This window comes from Eleutherodactylus coqui, chromosome 2, assembly GCF_035609145.1.
Source record: "Eleutherodactylus coqui strain aEleCoq1 chromosome 2, aEleCoq1.hap1, whole genome shotgun sequence".
NCBI classification, from domain to species: domain Eukaryota; kingdom Metazoa; phylum Chordata; class Amphibia; order Anura; family Eleutherodactylidae; genus Eleutherodactylus; species Eleutherodactylus coqui.
Window position 1 is genome coordinate 22,264,191 of NC_089838.1, and position 15,712 is coordinate 22,279,902.

General features: G+C 41.1%; 1 protein-coding gene across 1 annotated transcript in view; it reads left to right on the forward strand.

The window, feature by feature from the left end:
* The window catches only part of ITK (IL2 inducible T cell kinase), a 52,230-nt gene that overhangs the window by 21,131 nt on the left and 15,387 nt on the right, over positions 1–15,712 (forward strand). Inside the window, exons 5-8 of the mRNA XM_066590471.1 lie at positions 1,384–1,418; positions 1,516–1,649; positions 9,892–9,957; positions 14,053–14,107. Of these exons, the coding sequence (XP_066446568.1) occupies positions 1,384–1,418; positions 1,516–1,649; positions 9,892–9,957; positions 14,053–14,107 (290 nt within the window). The remainder of the gene's footprint in view (positions 1–1,383; positions 1,419–1,515; positions 1,650–9,891; positions 9,958–14,052; positions 14,108–15,712) is intronic.

Below are 15,712 nucleotides of genomic sequence, written 5' to 3' on the forward strand. Positions count from 1 at the left end.
CGCTCACTTCCTCTCTCCAGCAGATTGTCGCACTCTGGATAGCAGCATCTTCACAGACAATGACCCTCTCTGTAGATCACCGCGACCTGTTCAGCGACAGCCTCAGCAATAACTCAGCTCACATTCCCTACTTTCCTCGGCAGTCCACAGAGCCCAGGCTAACTCTAGTAGCATGTGTAACTCTAGCAGCAGCTCTCTTGTACTCTCAATCCCTGTACTGCACTCTCGCTCGTGGTACATAAATAAATCCTTTATATAGGGCTTCCAGGGTGCTGATAAAGTTTCAGGCATGGGAGTTGAGGTACTTCAGTAGCTTTAATGAGATCTGTGACTTTTGGGCACTTCCTTTCCTTAAATTCACTGCCATGTACTTCATCTTAGCACACAGACAGTCCTCTATTCTCTATTCCTTCTGCTCTGTCTGGCAGGGGGCAGAGCACAATGTGGCCAGGAGCCGCTAAATTCAGTAAGTGGGAGAGCGAGACAGCACTTCCCCATCAAATGTTTTTGGTAACTTAAAACCACTGAGTTCAGTGGGACCTGAAGGAGTCAATAGAAATATCTGTCTACCGAATGAACATTCGCCCATCAACTATTGAGGGTGTATGAGCACTTTTACAGGAAAACACCAAACATAACATTACTTGGGGTGTCATAAAGCTAAGTATTCTTGTCCAAAAACCTATCTTAAACCTACTGGACCTGAATACAAATCCGTAACAAGGACCCCCCCCCCCCCCCTACCATGTGCCATTTATAATACTGGCATCTTCTTTATGCAGTAGAAAAACTATGCTATGCTATACTCCAAATGTAATAAAAACTAACTGAACCTTTGTAAAATTAACACCAAAGTGGTATCCATTTCACTAATGATAGTGAATATATGCGCTAGTTTCCATTTGGCGGTTCCACAGTAGTGCTGTTTTCTGTAGCTATGATAGGCCACCTTGTCACAATTACACAGCGTTGTAAAAAAATTCTGTATTAATTCCGCCTGACGGCCCTTTTAAACTGACTGCTTATTATTCAGATTCTCGTTGAATCATGGGAATCTGAATGATAATCGTTCATTGTAAATGACTGCATCTGAATGATGAATGATAATTCAGGGAGAAAAATCTTCTATGAATGACTGCCTGTTTACTATGAATGGAGGCAGACAGACCATAATGATCCCTGGCCCGCACCACTACCATTCACTGAACGATGATCGCACCTGTGTAAGAGCACAAGATCGATCATCGTTGGGACAGCTGGCAGGCGCCTTCTGTGCCTGACAGTCATCCCTTATGAAAGGGCCCTAACTTGGCAATCTCCTACACAGATCTTGTCTACCTTTATTCTCATACATCAGTAAATATGACGTATCTTGCCTTGCAGGGAAACCACTGCCGCCCACTCCAGAAGACAACAGGGTAAGTTAATCTGAGCAAATGTATCTCATGTTCAGTGCTCCTTCAGCAATGTCCCTTCAGTATCACACTATCGTCTTCTATTCTCCATTTCTTCCAGAGAAGCCATTGGGCAGTGGCATTATATGATTACATTACAGAAAATCCAGAAGAGCTGGCACTCCGCAGAGGGGAAGAATACCTACCACTAGACACTGTAGAACTGAATTGGTGGAAAGTAGAGGATAAAAATGGGTAGGTGATTAGAATTTACAACACCTACGCTTATAATATATTTGGATTTCATGAAAATTAGGATTTTAAAAATGGCCAGGGATTTTAGTAATTGCACTCTTGTCCCAGTAGTTGACATTTCAGTCGAAATGAATTGGAATAGTGGCATGAATACCGTGGTCTTCATAATGAGATGCAGTATCATGTAAACTACCAGGGGACGATACAAGGATCTCTCCCATGATCTGTTTATACCCAGGACGACGACGGTAACGAGAGGGCATCCGTTACGTTTAGAGGAAAGCAGGTTTCATCACCAACATAGAAAGGGGTTCTTTACTGTAAGAGCAGTTAGACTGTGGAACTCTCTGCCTGAGGAAGTGGTGATGGCAAAATCCATAGAGGAGTTTAAAAGGGGACTTGATTTCTTTCTGGAGAGGAAGGATATTATAGGTTATAAATCTTAGGTTAATTATTAATTCGGGTTTACAGGCAGGTAGTATGAGGGTTAAAAATTCTAAGTGCAACACCAATCCGGCCCACCCCACTTGCCCCGTTGCCGGCCGTAAGAAGAGACACCACACACAGGAGTCTGGTCTAGCTCCTCACACGGGAGAAAAAAACTGCGCACTTTATTACAGATTACATGAGATCTTATACCCTCTGCCCTCTCACCACTAGGGGGTGATGGGCTTATAACCATATATGGGCAGTCCGGATTTGCGGACTGAGACAGTGAAAATCATATAACAGTCATATACATTTGAACATCTTGATATCTTGTTCCAGCGCTTCTGGGAAATCGGCCAAGTACATGCGTCCTTGCGTCTGGTTCGGTATCTTCTCTGAACTTCTAGAACATCTTCTTGCAAAGCCTTGGCATATCTGATTTAAGGCGACATTTAAGTTTTTTCTCATTTGGAATTGAATAAAACTTGCATATAGGTATAAAAGCATAAAAAACACATATGGCAATATATATATATACCCTCACAAACCCCCCTAAAAAACTTAATATGGAGATCAAGCATCAGACTTTGCACTCTTCCTCGGTCGTCTCTCCCTTGCGTCAGGGTTTCTCCACTGCCCGTAAGTCCCTACTCATAAAAGGGAGGGGATCCCTACCTCACCTCAGAAGGAGGCCATGGATTCCCTGGGCTTATTTCCGGGCCTCCATACCCTCTATCTGTACAAGTTAACACAGGGTGTGCCCTCGCCGGAACCTAAGGTCTTCTGCACTTTCCCTAGGCAAATGGGAAGTCCACTGACAGTCCATCTTATGAGACTGAGGCAGACACAGTACTAGTCCATCTCTCCATTCTTCTGGTAACGTACGTGGTTGGCATTATCGGAACTGGCTCTTCATCTTTTTCAAACAAGGGAAACGTTGGTGTCACATTATCCAGTCCCTTACTCATATTCTTTTTGATCAAAGGGATAATACACATACAAGAAATTACATACCCCACCTCTTTCTGCTAAAATCATATCCAGGGCCACTCTAGGGCCATGGATGCAGTGGGCCCTAATTGGTCCGCTAAACCTTGCAAAGCATCTCTGGTGTAGTTTACAAACCTCTGCCGATTGTAATAGATATAATTCATCCAATCTACATTATTATTAACAGTGACAAAAGCAAATAAGGACTCAAAACCTACTTTAACCTGATCTCTAGAATTAAATTCATCTGGCACCCCCCTTGGCACTCCTATTGATACATGTGGGTCAAAGTTACCATCTTGAACGTTAACTTCTCTCTTAGCACGATGCGGTGTTGGATTCTTACCCTCAGTGTAGTCTACATATTGCACATTCGATTGTATTAATTTGTTCTGAAACAGGGGGCTAGTGTACAGTAGTCAAAGGTGTGTGTTAGAGGAATTGTACCACATTATAGCATGTAAAGGATATGCAGGATCATTAGTTCTTTCAGTGCGAAGTGTGGATCCAAGTGGGCTTTCCTTCGAGCTTGACTGCAGTTGGGGTGGTGAACAACATCTGGTAAGGACCTTTAAACCGGGTTTCTCGCTCAAACTTTTTCACATAGACCCTGTCACCTGGTTTTAGATTGTGACACTCATCTGTAGGACCTGGGAGAAAAGCAGAGACTACAGAATACATTACTAACAATTCCTTGGAGGAGCCTATGACAAAATTAACAAGAAAATCAATCACCAAACTCTGATACTGTGGCATGTATCCTCCTAAGGAAAAAAACTAATGAAAGACACTCAATTCAAGATTTACCCGTTTCCTCTATTGCCTTTTGTATCTACTTTCCCCCTACTCCGCGGATGGTAGGGTGTGTGAAAAGCCTGGAAAATACCCAAAACAGACATGATGTGTTGCATTATTTCACCTGTGAAGTGTGTACCTTTGTTTGACTCAATCACTTCCGGTACCCCATATCTGCGGATTACCTCATTCATGAGCTTCTGTACGGTTACCTGCTTATTTACTTTGGTAACAGAGTAGGTCTCCAACCTGAAAAACATTAACATCAACAACAAGCACATATTCATGCTTCCCAACAAGTAGGAGCTGAGTGTAGCCAATTTGCAATCCCTGAAGTGGGTAGAGTGGTCTAGGCAAGTGTGATGTGGCAAATTTTACTTCTGCCCTGTTGCTTTACGGCAAAGATCATGCAAAACTGGACAAATGATGCAGCAGCTACAGAAAACCAAGGAGCCACTCGTCCTTGTTCAAGCATCGACATCATTACTGCTTTAAGAGGTGCGTCTTTTCGTGCGTCAGCTGGGCCATTATGAGGCACAGGGACTATGGTAAACAAGTTCTGTTGACTGTTCACCATACGCCGTCCCTTTTTAGTCCATTTGTCTTTTTCTTAACTGTAAAGTCTTTAGCATATCAAAGGCCAAGTTCAAATCAAAGTTCAAGTTTTTATCAAAGGTCAAGTTGTTATCAAAGTCCAAGTGTAGTCAAAGTCCAAAATTATCAAATTCTTCTTTTCTTCTTTCTTCCACGGCTTGAGGGCCGCTGCTTTTGCTGTGTGGTCTGTGATGGCGTTGCCTCTTGTTTCTCCGGTGTAGGAATTGGTGTGAGCTTTCCACTTTGTCAGGTAGAAGTAGGGTCTCCATGAGACTGCACCGCTGCATCATTCTTAATTGGCTGTCCTGCTGAGGTAAAAAACTGTCTGGCCTTCCATGTTGGGCCGTAATCATGAGCTATGCCAAATGCATACCGGGAGTCAGTGTAAATGTTTGCCGTCTTACCTTCCTCCACTCTACACGCCTCTGTGAGTGCTTTTAGTTCCGCTTCTTGTACTGCGACATGCGGAGACATTCTGCTTTTTGGGACATCTTGTTGTGTAACCACCGTATATCCAGTGTGGAGTCGTCAATCACCCTGGGTACCATCTATAAAAAACAACTCAAAATATGCATTATTAACAAGGGCTTTGAGTAACTTTTTTTTTTTTAAACTTAAATTTTCTTGTTGCATCACTGCTAGACAATCAGGCTGATATTCTATTTCAAAAAGATCAGAACCTTGTTGCAAAAAATTTAAAAATGTAAAAATGACTTGCAAAAAATTTAAAAATGGCTGATTTGCAATACCTAAAATGGCTGACTTGCAATACCTAGATCACCTACGCCTATTCCTCCCCCCCTTTGAAACAGGGTACGCAATTGGAACAAGAGCACCCGGTTTCAAGGTAGTACAACATTGTAAAAAGATTTGATGGATGCAGATAAGGCCTGTAAGATGTTAACACCAATAACAGAAACATGAGTTACAACGGGGAAGAATAATCTACAAAACATCTATTAATATTTGAAATGTGATATCCCTTTAAGTGAATTCATTATTAGTCTGTTCCTGCCTGCAATTTCTTATCAAATCTCAGACAGGAGAAAAAAAAAAAAAAAAACAAACAAAAAAAACTAGCTGCTCAAAATTCTCCCCCCTCCCTTGTGCAGGAGGGATGAAACATTATTACGTACTATTACATCATCTAGCTCCACCCCTTCGATATTGGCACATTGCGTCCGTCTTCTCAACTTAATTTCAGCTTAACAGTCCAAGCATCCACATCTCAACCAAGCAAAGTCCCATGCATGGGGTAGGACTTTTACCCCCAGTCAATTTCCACATCACACATTCCACCACAGCTTGAACACGGGTCACTAACTCACATCCATCCATGCTCCCAAGCCTGCTCCGTCACCCCCCTTGAAGGTATACCAGTACACACAGATGCACGGACAAAAAAAAAGTTTGACAAACATACATACATCAGCTGAAAAACACCGAGGTGAGTGCTATAATTTTTATAAAATACATAATTCTATTGAGATGAGATTGTGAATGAGCGCTATTTTTGACAAATTATGTGAAAAAAAGTTTGCTGATACATTCTATATTTCTTATCTACTGAAGCTATTATATGCTGTATTAAACGCTGAAGTATTTAGTTTCTGTGACCCTGAATTTGGAGTGAGTTCTGAAAGCCCCCACCCTTTTTTAAAACAAACCTCTTATCTCTCCGCGACTATGAAACACATACTGAATAATTTTGAGCTCAAACTATTGAAAAAACATTTTGAAATCATAATTAACACATATGCTGGGACCTTGCAACATTCATTTTCAACCCCTGTATAAGTAAGAATATACATTAGAAATTACTATATTTCCCTGCCTACTAAGACAGTATAACTAATTAAATTCATTTCAATTCATTGCAAGCAAGCCAAGATATTAACCAAGGATGTTATTACATTTTCTCTCTCGCTGTTATCTTCCTGACCTTGGAAGGCTACACAGAGTCGCAGCTATATGTCAACAACCTCTTCTCCCCTAAGAGCAAGCTGTTAACTATTTGCACATACAGTATATATATATACACATATATATCCACCTAGTATGGATTATACATATTATCTATTATCTATCTTGTATTATACACATTTTCTTCCTTTCTTTGCCAACAAATCACGTGCATTGTACTTCTCTCCCCTACCTAACTGCCAATATAACCTTCAATAGACACTCTCCTGACGCCCTCTTGATCACTTACTGTACTTTTCAACATTTCACTTACGGACACTTTCTTAAACAAATAATGTGTATATACGTAACTTACTCTGACTGTCTCTCTCTCTGCTTCTAGCAAACCTTGGTCTTCCAAGGCACCTCTCGGTCCTAAAGACCTCCTCCCAGACACCATTTTGTAATTTGCCATGCAGGTCGGTGTCACACATTTTCATTAGAGTTTTCTTACATTTTACAGATTCATACACACGGCGGCAGCCCTTGAGGGGCTCTATCTTCTTTAATAAGATCTTACGCATAGTAGAACATCAACAATAATAAAAATAATAACACGCTCCATAGAGTGAATCCTTCTGACCCGAATTGTCAGCCCCTTATATATGGCAATACAACCGAAGGCATCTTCTTCTTATGGAACCAGTCCCAAAGAGTACATCCCTCTCCTCAGCTAAACCATTAACTACTAAACTAAACTAACCGAGGGTTCCTTCGTCAATGGGACCTGTCTTACAGAGTGCTTCCCTCTCCTCTAAACCATTAACAACTAAACTAACCGAGGGTTCCTCCTTCTGTGAGACCAAATGAAAAGTAAGAGAGAAAAAAAATTCTGCAGATACAACAAACAATCAAACAATCTCCACTATCGCTAAAACACTACGGACTTCAACAACAAATAGACTACAGACTAGTTTCTGGGTGAGCCATTGGTGCGCATATCACGGTCAGTGGTCCATGACGGCAAACCCGGAGCCCACACGAGTTACCGTGTAGAACTCTTAACCCAACCCGTCCGGTCACAAACCACAGATAGTCAGTCCTGCTGCAAGACTTCGCAGTGTAAAACACAACATAAATATATGTTTGTCTTACCTGGAGTTCTAAGTGAGTTGATCAGGCTCGGTTTGCAGTAGGACGGTTTCTCAGTAGCGTGGATCCGGGTGAATTGCGCTGTAAGCTCCGATTTTACCGCCCCAGTTGGTTGCGCCATTTATGAGGGTTAAAAATTCTAAGTGCAACACCAATCCGGCCCACCCCACTTGCCCCGTTGCCGGCCGTAAGAAGAGACACCACACACAGGAGTCTGGTCTAGCTCCTCACACGGGAGAAAAAAACTGCGCACTTTATTACAGATTACATGAGATCTTATACCCTCTGCCCTCTCACCACTAGGGGGTGATGGGCTTATAACCATATATGGGCAGTCCGGATTTGCGGACTGAGACAGTGAAAATCATATAACAGTCATATACATTTGAACATCTTGATATCTTGTTCCAGCGCTTCTGGGAAATCGGCCAAGTACATGCGTCCTTGCGTCTGGTTCGGTATCTTCTCTGAACTTCTAGAACATCTTCTTGCAAAGCCTTGGCATATCTGATTTAAGGCGACATTTAAGTTTTTTCTCATTTGGAATTGAATAAAACTTGCATATAGGTATAAAAGCATAAAAAACACATATGGCAATATATATATATACCCTCACAGTAGGAACTATTAGGGGTTGATCCAGGGAACAGTCTGATTGCCATTAGGGAGTTGGGAAGGAATTTTTTCCCCAAAAGGGCTAATTGGCTTCTGCTCTTGGGGGTTTTTTTTGCCTTCCTCTGGATCAATAATACAATAGGATAGACAGGCTGGACTAGATGGACATTGTCTTCATTCGGCCTTACGAACTATGTTACTATGTTACCAACTGGAAATCAACCATACAGTGACCTGCCAGATCAGTAGGATTGACTTGCATAGTTTATGACCCGTAACGGATTGAACTGTTGTCAACTGTCTTTACCTTCTTAATGATAACCCTATAAAGGATGGACAGGACTAGATTGTGGGTACTTAATGGCTGTTTTTCCCATCTGTGTGTTTTCCATGTATTCCACGGACAGCACACAGACCCATTATAGCCCGTGTTAGCGCAATGAAGCGCTATAAGTATATTCTTATGTCCTGAATTCAAAGAGTTAAGCACGAGCTGCTCGCAGAATCTCTGACTGGTCACACAAACTTGTGTAATCAAGACAATTTCTAGTTTATTTGTTAACAAGCAGAAGTATAAATACGGTTTTTAGACAAAGACATTGAAAATGAGGCTTAAGAGACAACTTACTTATACATATGAATAGCTTATTACAATTGACTTATTATGAGAGTGAGTGAGAGATCTTATTTGCCATACCTGCCAATTAGGCAGAGAGGTATCTGTTCCCCAAACAAGGTCCAACTTTTAATCACTTGCTCTTTTCTCCCACTTTCCTCTCCCTGGGGTTTTTGTCTAGTTAATTCTAGTTAGGCCTGAGTTAATTGCATCCATCTTGATAAAAAAACACAAAAAACACTTCACCGTCTTGGCTGTATATGGTGGCCAGTGGTTGGTCAGAGTCATGGAAGCAGCTGAGCAGGCTATCTTGTGCTGTTTCCCAAGCTTCCATTGAAGTGAATGGGGCCCATGGAAACAGCACAGCAAGGCTGTGCTCAGTCGTTTCCATTGTCCCGATCACCTCCTACAGATAGGTATTCCCATCGTAGCCTTGTTTGCCTGGGATGGGAATACCCCTTTAAATTTTGTGTCGCGATATAAGTTTTTAACTTTAAGAGAATCATCAGGTTAATTACAGGGGTGCAAAAGTTACAATTGTACCTGGGTCCTCATGCTTAAAGGAGTTATACCATAGGATTGGTGATATAAGTCTTATCAGTAGATGTCTCACCACTGTTCCCCTCTCTTCGTCACTTTGGGCTTATGGCGCCCCCCACAGTGAGGAGGAAACTGAGTGGTGGTTGTGCATGCATGGTGCCGCTCCATTCATCTTCAATGAGACTGCTGGACATAGCCGACCTCTTATGTGACCACCGCTCCATTCGATCTGCATAGCCTTGCAGTACTGAGAGGAGGGGTTCACAGAACTTCCGTTCTTGAGGTTGGTGTAGGTCTCAGTGATGATACGCTCATTGATCAGACTTTTATCACTTAACCTATAGATAGGTGATAAAAGTCTATTTTGGCATGACCACTATAATGGGGAACCAACGACCCCTCTTCCCCATAGGAAGACACCAGTATTATAAATGGTACATGATAGCCAGAGGCCCTGGTTACAGATTTCGCATCAGTGCCACAACATCCATATTACAAGGAAAGGTTTTGATATATATATGGGTTACTAGAATGATGTAATTATAGTATCTATATACCCATGATCATATAACAAGAGGTGAATCATTAAAATATACTCATTTTTTTCAGACATGTTGGTTACGCCCCGAGCAGCTATCTAGCGTGGCAGAGTGAAAACAGCCTGCTGACCTATGAGTAAGTGTACTGTCCCTCCGAACTGTCTGCAGAAAAGCCATGCCATATATTGATAGTATATGAGATTTGGGATTTGTAGTCCATAGTTCTCAGACACTTCTGTCTCCTGCCTTCAAAAAAAATCAACTCATACCCAAAGCATTACAGAGTCCTGATTGGCCACTATTGTTAACTACTTTAGAACCAGAAATGTTTAATTTTTTTAATTTTTGTTTTTTCATCCCCACCTTTCAAGAGCCAGGACCTATTTATTTTTTCATTGACATAGCCATATGAGGGCTTGTTTTTTGCAGGACAAGTTGTACTTTCCAATGGTAATATTTTATGTACCACATAGTGCATATCGCAAAAACATTCTAAAAAATTTAACTTGAAAGCAATAAAAAAAAATGCAATTGCACCATTTTAGGGGAGTTTAGATTTTACACAGTTTACAATGCAGTAAAAATTACATCGAACTTTGTTTTATGGATCAGTATGATTACGATGAAACCAAATTTATATAGCTTTGTAATGTTTTTCTATTTTTAAAATGCAAGTACAATTTTTTCTTTAAAAAAAATTGTTCTCTGTTACCATATTATGAGACCCATAACCTTATTTTTTTTCGTCGATTGGGCTGTGTGGGGGTTTGATCTTTGTGGGGTGAATTTTAACTTTTATCAGTAGCATTTTGGGAATCGTATATACTTTTGATCACTTTTTATTCACATTTTTTTTGAGCTAGGATGACAAAAAAAAATACACAATTCTGGCGTTCCGTTCTGGGTTTTTTTCCACAGCCTTCAAAGTGTGGGATAAAAATTGTGATATTTTAATAGTCCAGATTTCTACGTACATGGTGATACCAAATATGTGTTTTTATTGTTTAGATTTTTATGGGAAAAATGGTAAAAGTTTTTTTTTTGAAGTTTTAACATTTTTATTATTTTTTACTGTTAAGAAAACGTTATTAATTTTTCTTTACACTTTTATTTAGTCCCCAAAGGGGACTTGAACTTGCAATCACTTGCACCCGCATCCCCTGCATCCCCTCTAGTTACGCGAGTGACTGCAATATTTCAGTACTGTAGTATATAACGTGGCAGGGCTTGATAGGTATCTATTAGAAATGAGCGAGTATACTCGTTAAGGGACAATACTTGAGCGAGTTTCGTCCTTTTCGAGTACCTGCCTGCTCGTCAGAAAAGATTTGAATGCCGGCGGGGTAGAGCGTGGTAGAACGGGGGGGGGGGGGGGGGGGAGATCTCTCTCTCCCCCCACACCCCCGATCCCCCCTGCTTGCTCCTGCAGCCCACCACTTACCCCTGCCGGCACACGAATCTTTTCTGACGAGCAGGCAGGTACTCGAAAAGGACGAAACTCGCTCGAGTATTGTCCCTTAACGAGTATGCTCGCTCATCTCTAATAGATACCTATCAAGCCCTGCCACGTTATATACTACAGTACTGAAATATTGCAGTCACTGGTGTAACTAGAGGGGATGCGGGTGTCAGAAGTTCCTTAGCACAGATGGGCTACAATCGATTCCAGCGTTCATGGCTCTTTAAGACAAACAGAAAGGCGAGACTCCAGTGGGCAAAAGTGCACAAAAATTGAATAATTGAGTAGAGAAAAAACATTGCTTGGTCAGATGAATCCAGATTTCTGTTACTCCATGCTGATTGGAGGTCAGAATTTGGTGCAAGCAGCAGGAATCGATTAATCATTCCTGGCAGTTCAGAACATGTCACTATCTCCATCTAACTTATGAAAACTACTTGAAGCTTCCTGTCCGCAGAGGCCAATATTCCTGTAGAACGAGTTCAACGCCTTGGGGAATCAATGCCATGATAAATAACTGTGATTCTGAAGGCCAAAGAAGGTCCAACGTGGTACTAGATGGTGGGCTCTCGTAAAGTGGTTATTCAGTGTACAGTATATTAGTTATAGTTAGTGGCATTCACATGTTCACAACATTGAAGAGATAGACTCGGAAGGGTCCTCAGAAAAAGGGAAGTGTTTTTGTATTTTATTGTTATTTTTTTCAGTTCCTATGAACTTTCTGTACATAACTGAAACGTTTTATGAATAAATAAGGAATATACATTGGAAATTTTTCCCATATTCCTAGCATTAACCCCTTGAGTGGCACGCCCGGAAATTTTCCGGGACGAGCTCCATTGCTCATAGCGATATAGCCGGGAAGATTTCCGGGCTATGTATCACTATGGGAGCTGCAGAGCATAATGCCATAAGCTGTGACAGTGTGCTCTGCCTGCACAGTCCCACAGAGAACAAAAAGCAGGACATTGAGAAGCAGGAAGATATTGCCGATATGCCGGCAATCTCCTGCTTCTAATCTCCTGCTTTGTTTACAGGTTGCTATAGAGACCATCGGCTTGTCAGAAGCAAGCCGATGGTCTCTGTTGCAGGGAGAGCTGGTGCTTGGCTGTCAGAGGACAGCTAGGTACCAGCTCTTACAGCAGAGATCAGAGAAAACCTCTGATCTCTGCTGTGTTAACCCTTTACATGCTGCAGTCACGTAAAGGGCTGTCACCATGGGACCCCCCCAGAATGTGATCAGGGAGTCCTGATGGGTCTCTGTGGAAGTCCCCTAAAGGGACAAAAAAAAAAAAAGTAAAAAAAAAAAAAAATTATTTAAAAAAATTAAATAAATAAAATTAAAAAACACTTGTCTCCCTTTACTTTGTGAAAAATTAAAAATAAAATCACACATGTGGTATCCCTGCGTTGTAATGACCCAGAGAAGGAAGTTAGTACATTATTTAACCCCTTAATGACACGGTCCCTTTTTTTCTTTCCCCATTTCTTTTTTTTCCTCCCCCGTTTAAAAAATCATAACTCCTTTATTTTTCCATCGATGTCACTGTCTGAGGGCTCGTTTTTTGCAAAATGAGTTGTATTTTTCAATGGTGCCATTTAAAGTACCATATAATGTACTGAAAAACTTTTACAAAAATCTAAGTGGAGTAAAATGAAAGAAAAATGACATTCCACCATGCTTCAGTGCGTTTTGTTTCTACAGCACACAAACTGCAACAAAAATGACCTGATAACTTTATTCTATGGGTTGGTACGATTACTACGATACCAAATGGGTATACTTTTTTTTACTATAGCACTTGTATTTTTTTTCAAAGTCATTTAATTTTTTTAAATTATTTTCTGCTTCATCTTCTGCGCGCAATAACTTTTTTCTTTTTCCGTCGACGTACTTGAGCAAGGGCTCATTTTTTGCGGGACGTCCTTTAGTTAACGTTGGTACCATTTTGGAATACATATGACTTTTTGATCGCTTTTTATTGCATTTTTTCTGTGAGACAGGGTGACTGAAAAAGTGCATTTCTGGCGTTCTTTTTTTTTTTTTTTGGACTACGTTCACCGTGGGGGGTAAATAATGCGCTATTTTGATAGATCAGACATTTACAGACACGGCGATACCAAATATGTATTTTTCTTTTATGATTTAGATTTTTTATTATAGATATGGCAAAAGGAGGGTGATTTAACTTGTATTACTTTTTTTCCCCTAATCTCCCTACAAATTTTTTCACAAAAGTTATGCAATACATCATATATACCCAAAAATGATGCCATCAAAAAGTACAACTTCTCCAGCAAAAAACAAGCCCTCATATGGCCGTGTCAGTGTAAAAATGAAAAAGTTATGGCTCTTGGAACGCGACTGCAAAATTAGTTGAAATTAAATGATTGGCCCATTTAAAAAACCTGCCCTGATGGGCACGACAGGGGGGGTAGGAAACCCGCCACTCAATGGGGTTAAGGGGTTGTCTGGTTTAGAAACCCAATTTGTAAATATCCTATTAGGAATTTCAGAATTAATAGAGCACAGGTTCCTTGTTCATAACCTCAATTATAGGATATGGCCACCTTCACAATGAGTTTCTTAAAGTCTTTCAATCTGTCTAAATTAAGGAAAAAATGAAACAGCTTTGGCAATAGTCTCAATTGAAAATCTATTGTTTTGTGTCTACAGCTTCAAGGCAGACCTAAGCCACTCTGTATATTCATACTTGTTTCCATCTGTCCCTTACTGCTTACTAACATTCAGTGTATATTTGACTTTTCTAGGTGGTACAACAGAGACATTAGCAGGAATCAGGCTGAAAAGCTTCTCCTCAATACGGTTTGTATTCATATCTAAAATCTATATACATAATGGCCACTTTGCTATCTGTGACCATAAGTGTCCCGCTGCTCAGTGTTTCCGCCCTCTACTCAATTAAATTGTTCCTGGTACCCATTACTGAAATAAATTGCATCCGAGTACCCCCAATGCTATGACCATACACCATGTTGTACTGTAAAACTTGGAATGAGGACCATGCAAGTATCCCTGGAGACTTAGAGTGTACCTCTTAGGCCGCTCTCACACATGTGTTCACAAAATGAAACCACAGCATTTTAGTTTGGCAGTGTTTTTTAACGCCCTCCATTATTGTGATTGGTGAAACGCCTGAAAATATACAGACAGTGCTCGAAAATCGCGGCATTAGAAACGCTGGTCTGCGAAGCCCCATTGAAATCAATGGAGGCGTTGTACCGCGGTTTCAAACGACTCTCTAATTGCGGTAAAAAGCGAGCTATGTGACAGCAGCCTTATGGTATACATACCACAGGTTAGCAACCTGGGTGCACTTGTAAGGGAGTGTAGGCAGCGGGTTTGGGGTATTCCAAGTTATTGTCATCGTAATGGACATATGGTGCAGGAATCGCCATTGCTGACAGGAAAATGGTAACATGTGACAGTCCGGGGTATATCAGTCTGTCAATAAAGTTCAAGAGTTTGTATATGAATGGTTGTTAAACAGAGTCCTGTATCAAATATTGTAGGTGACTGCCCTGTTCTATGCAAAGGCATTCTACATTTTTTGTAATGAGAGTCAATGGGGAGTATATGCATCTGTATGAAGTATACATTGGGAGTGTTGGTTGACACATGCCATCAGCACATGACTGGATCCTTAAATGAGTTTTCCCACTATATACATTTATCACATACCCACAGCATAATGATATTTCAGATCACTGGGGGTCTAACTGCTGGGATTCCCAGGGATCCCGAGAATGGTATACCCTGAATGCCCCATATGAATGCAGCAGCAGTATGCATGCGTGACCACTGCTTCATTCACTTCTATGGGACAAAAGAAGATAGCTGAACACATCACTCTCTCTCCGTCCTATAGAAGTGAATGGAGTGGTGGTCATACATGGACAGCACCACACCATTCACATGGGGTATTCGAGGTGCAGCATGCTTGGGATTGCCCAGCGGCCGGACCCCAGCGATCAGACATCTATCTCTTACCCTTTAATGTCATATCTGGCGGGTTATGAAATGATATGGAACCAGGAGGAATCATCATTGGTCAGATTTAATGTTCAGCACTGTAGAAAAGCCACAACCCCTGTAAGAGCTGGCATTAGACAAATACCCGTTGTCACCCAGATTGCCCAGAAACAGAGATAAAATTAGAACTGGCACATCTCTTGTATAAGTATTTGGCACGCTGTGGACTCAAGATTGCTGAACTATATATTCGGTGAATCGTTGCTAATCTCGCTGCACAGAAGCACATTATCTGCGGTATTTTTAGTATGAATTTTAATAGATAACGCTTCTTTTTTATTTTTGGCACAGTCAGCGAACTATTGTGCTCGTCTCTAGTACTGTAGATGGAAGTGGACTCTGTATTTAGAGATAGAAATACTTCTCATTGTGCTCTTT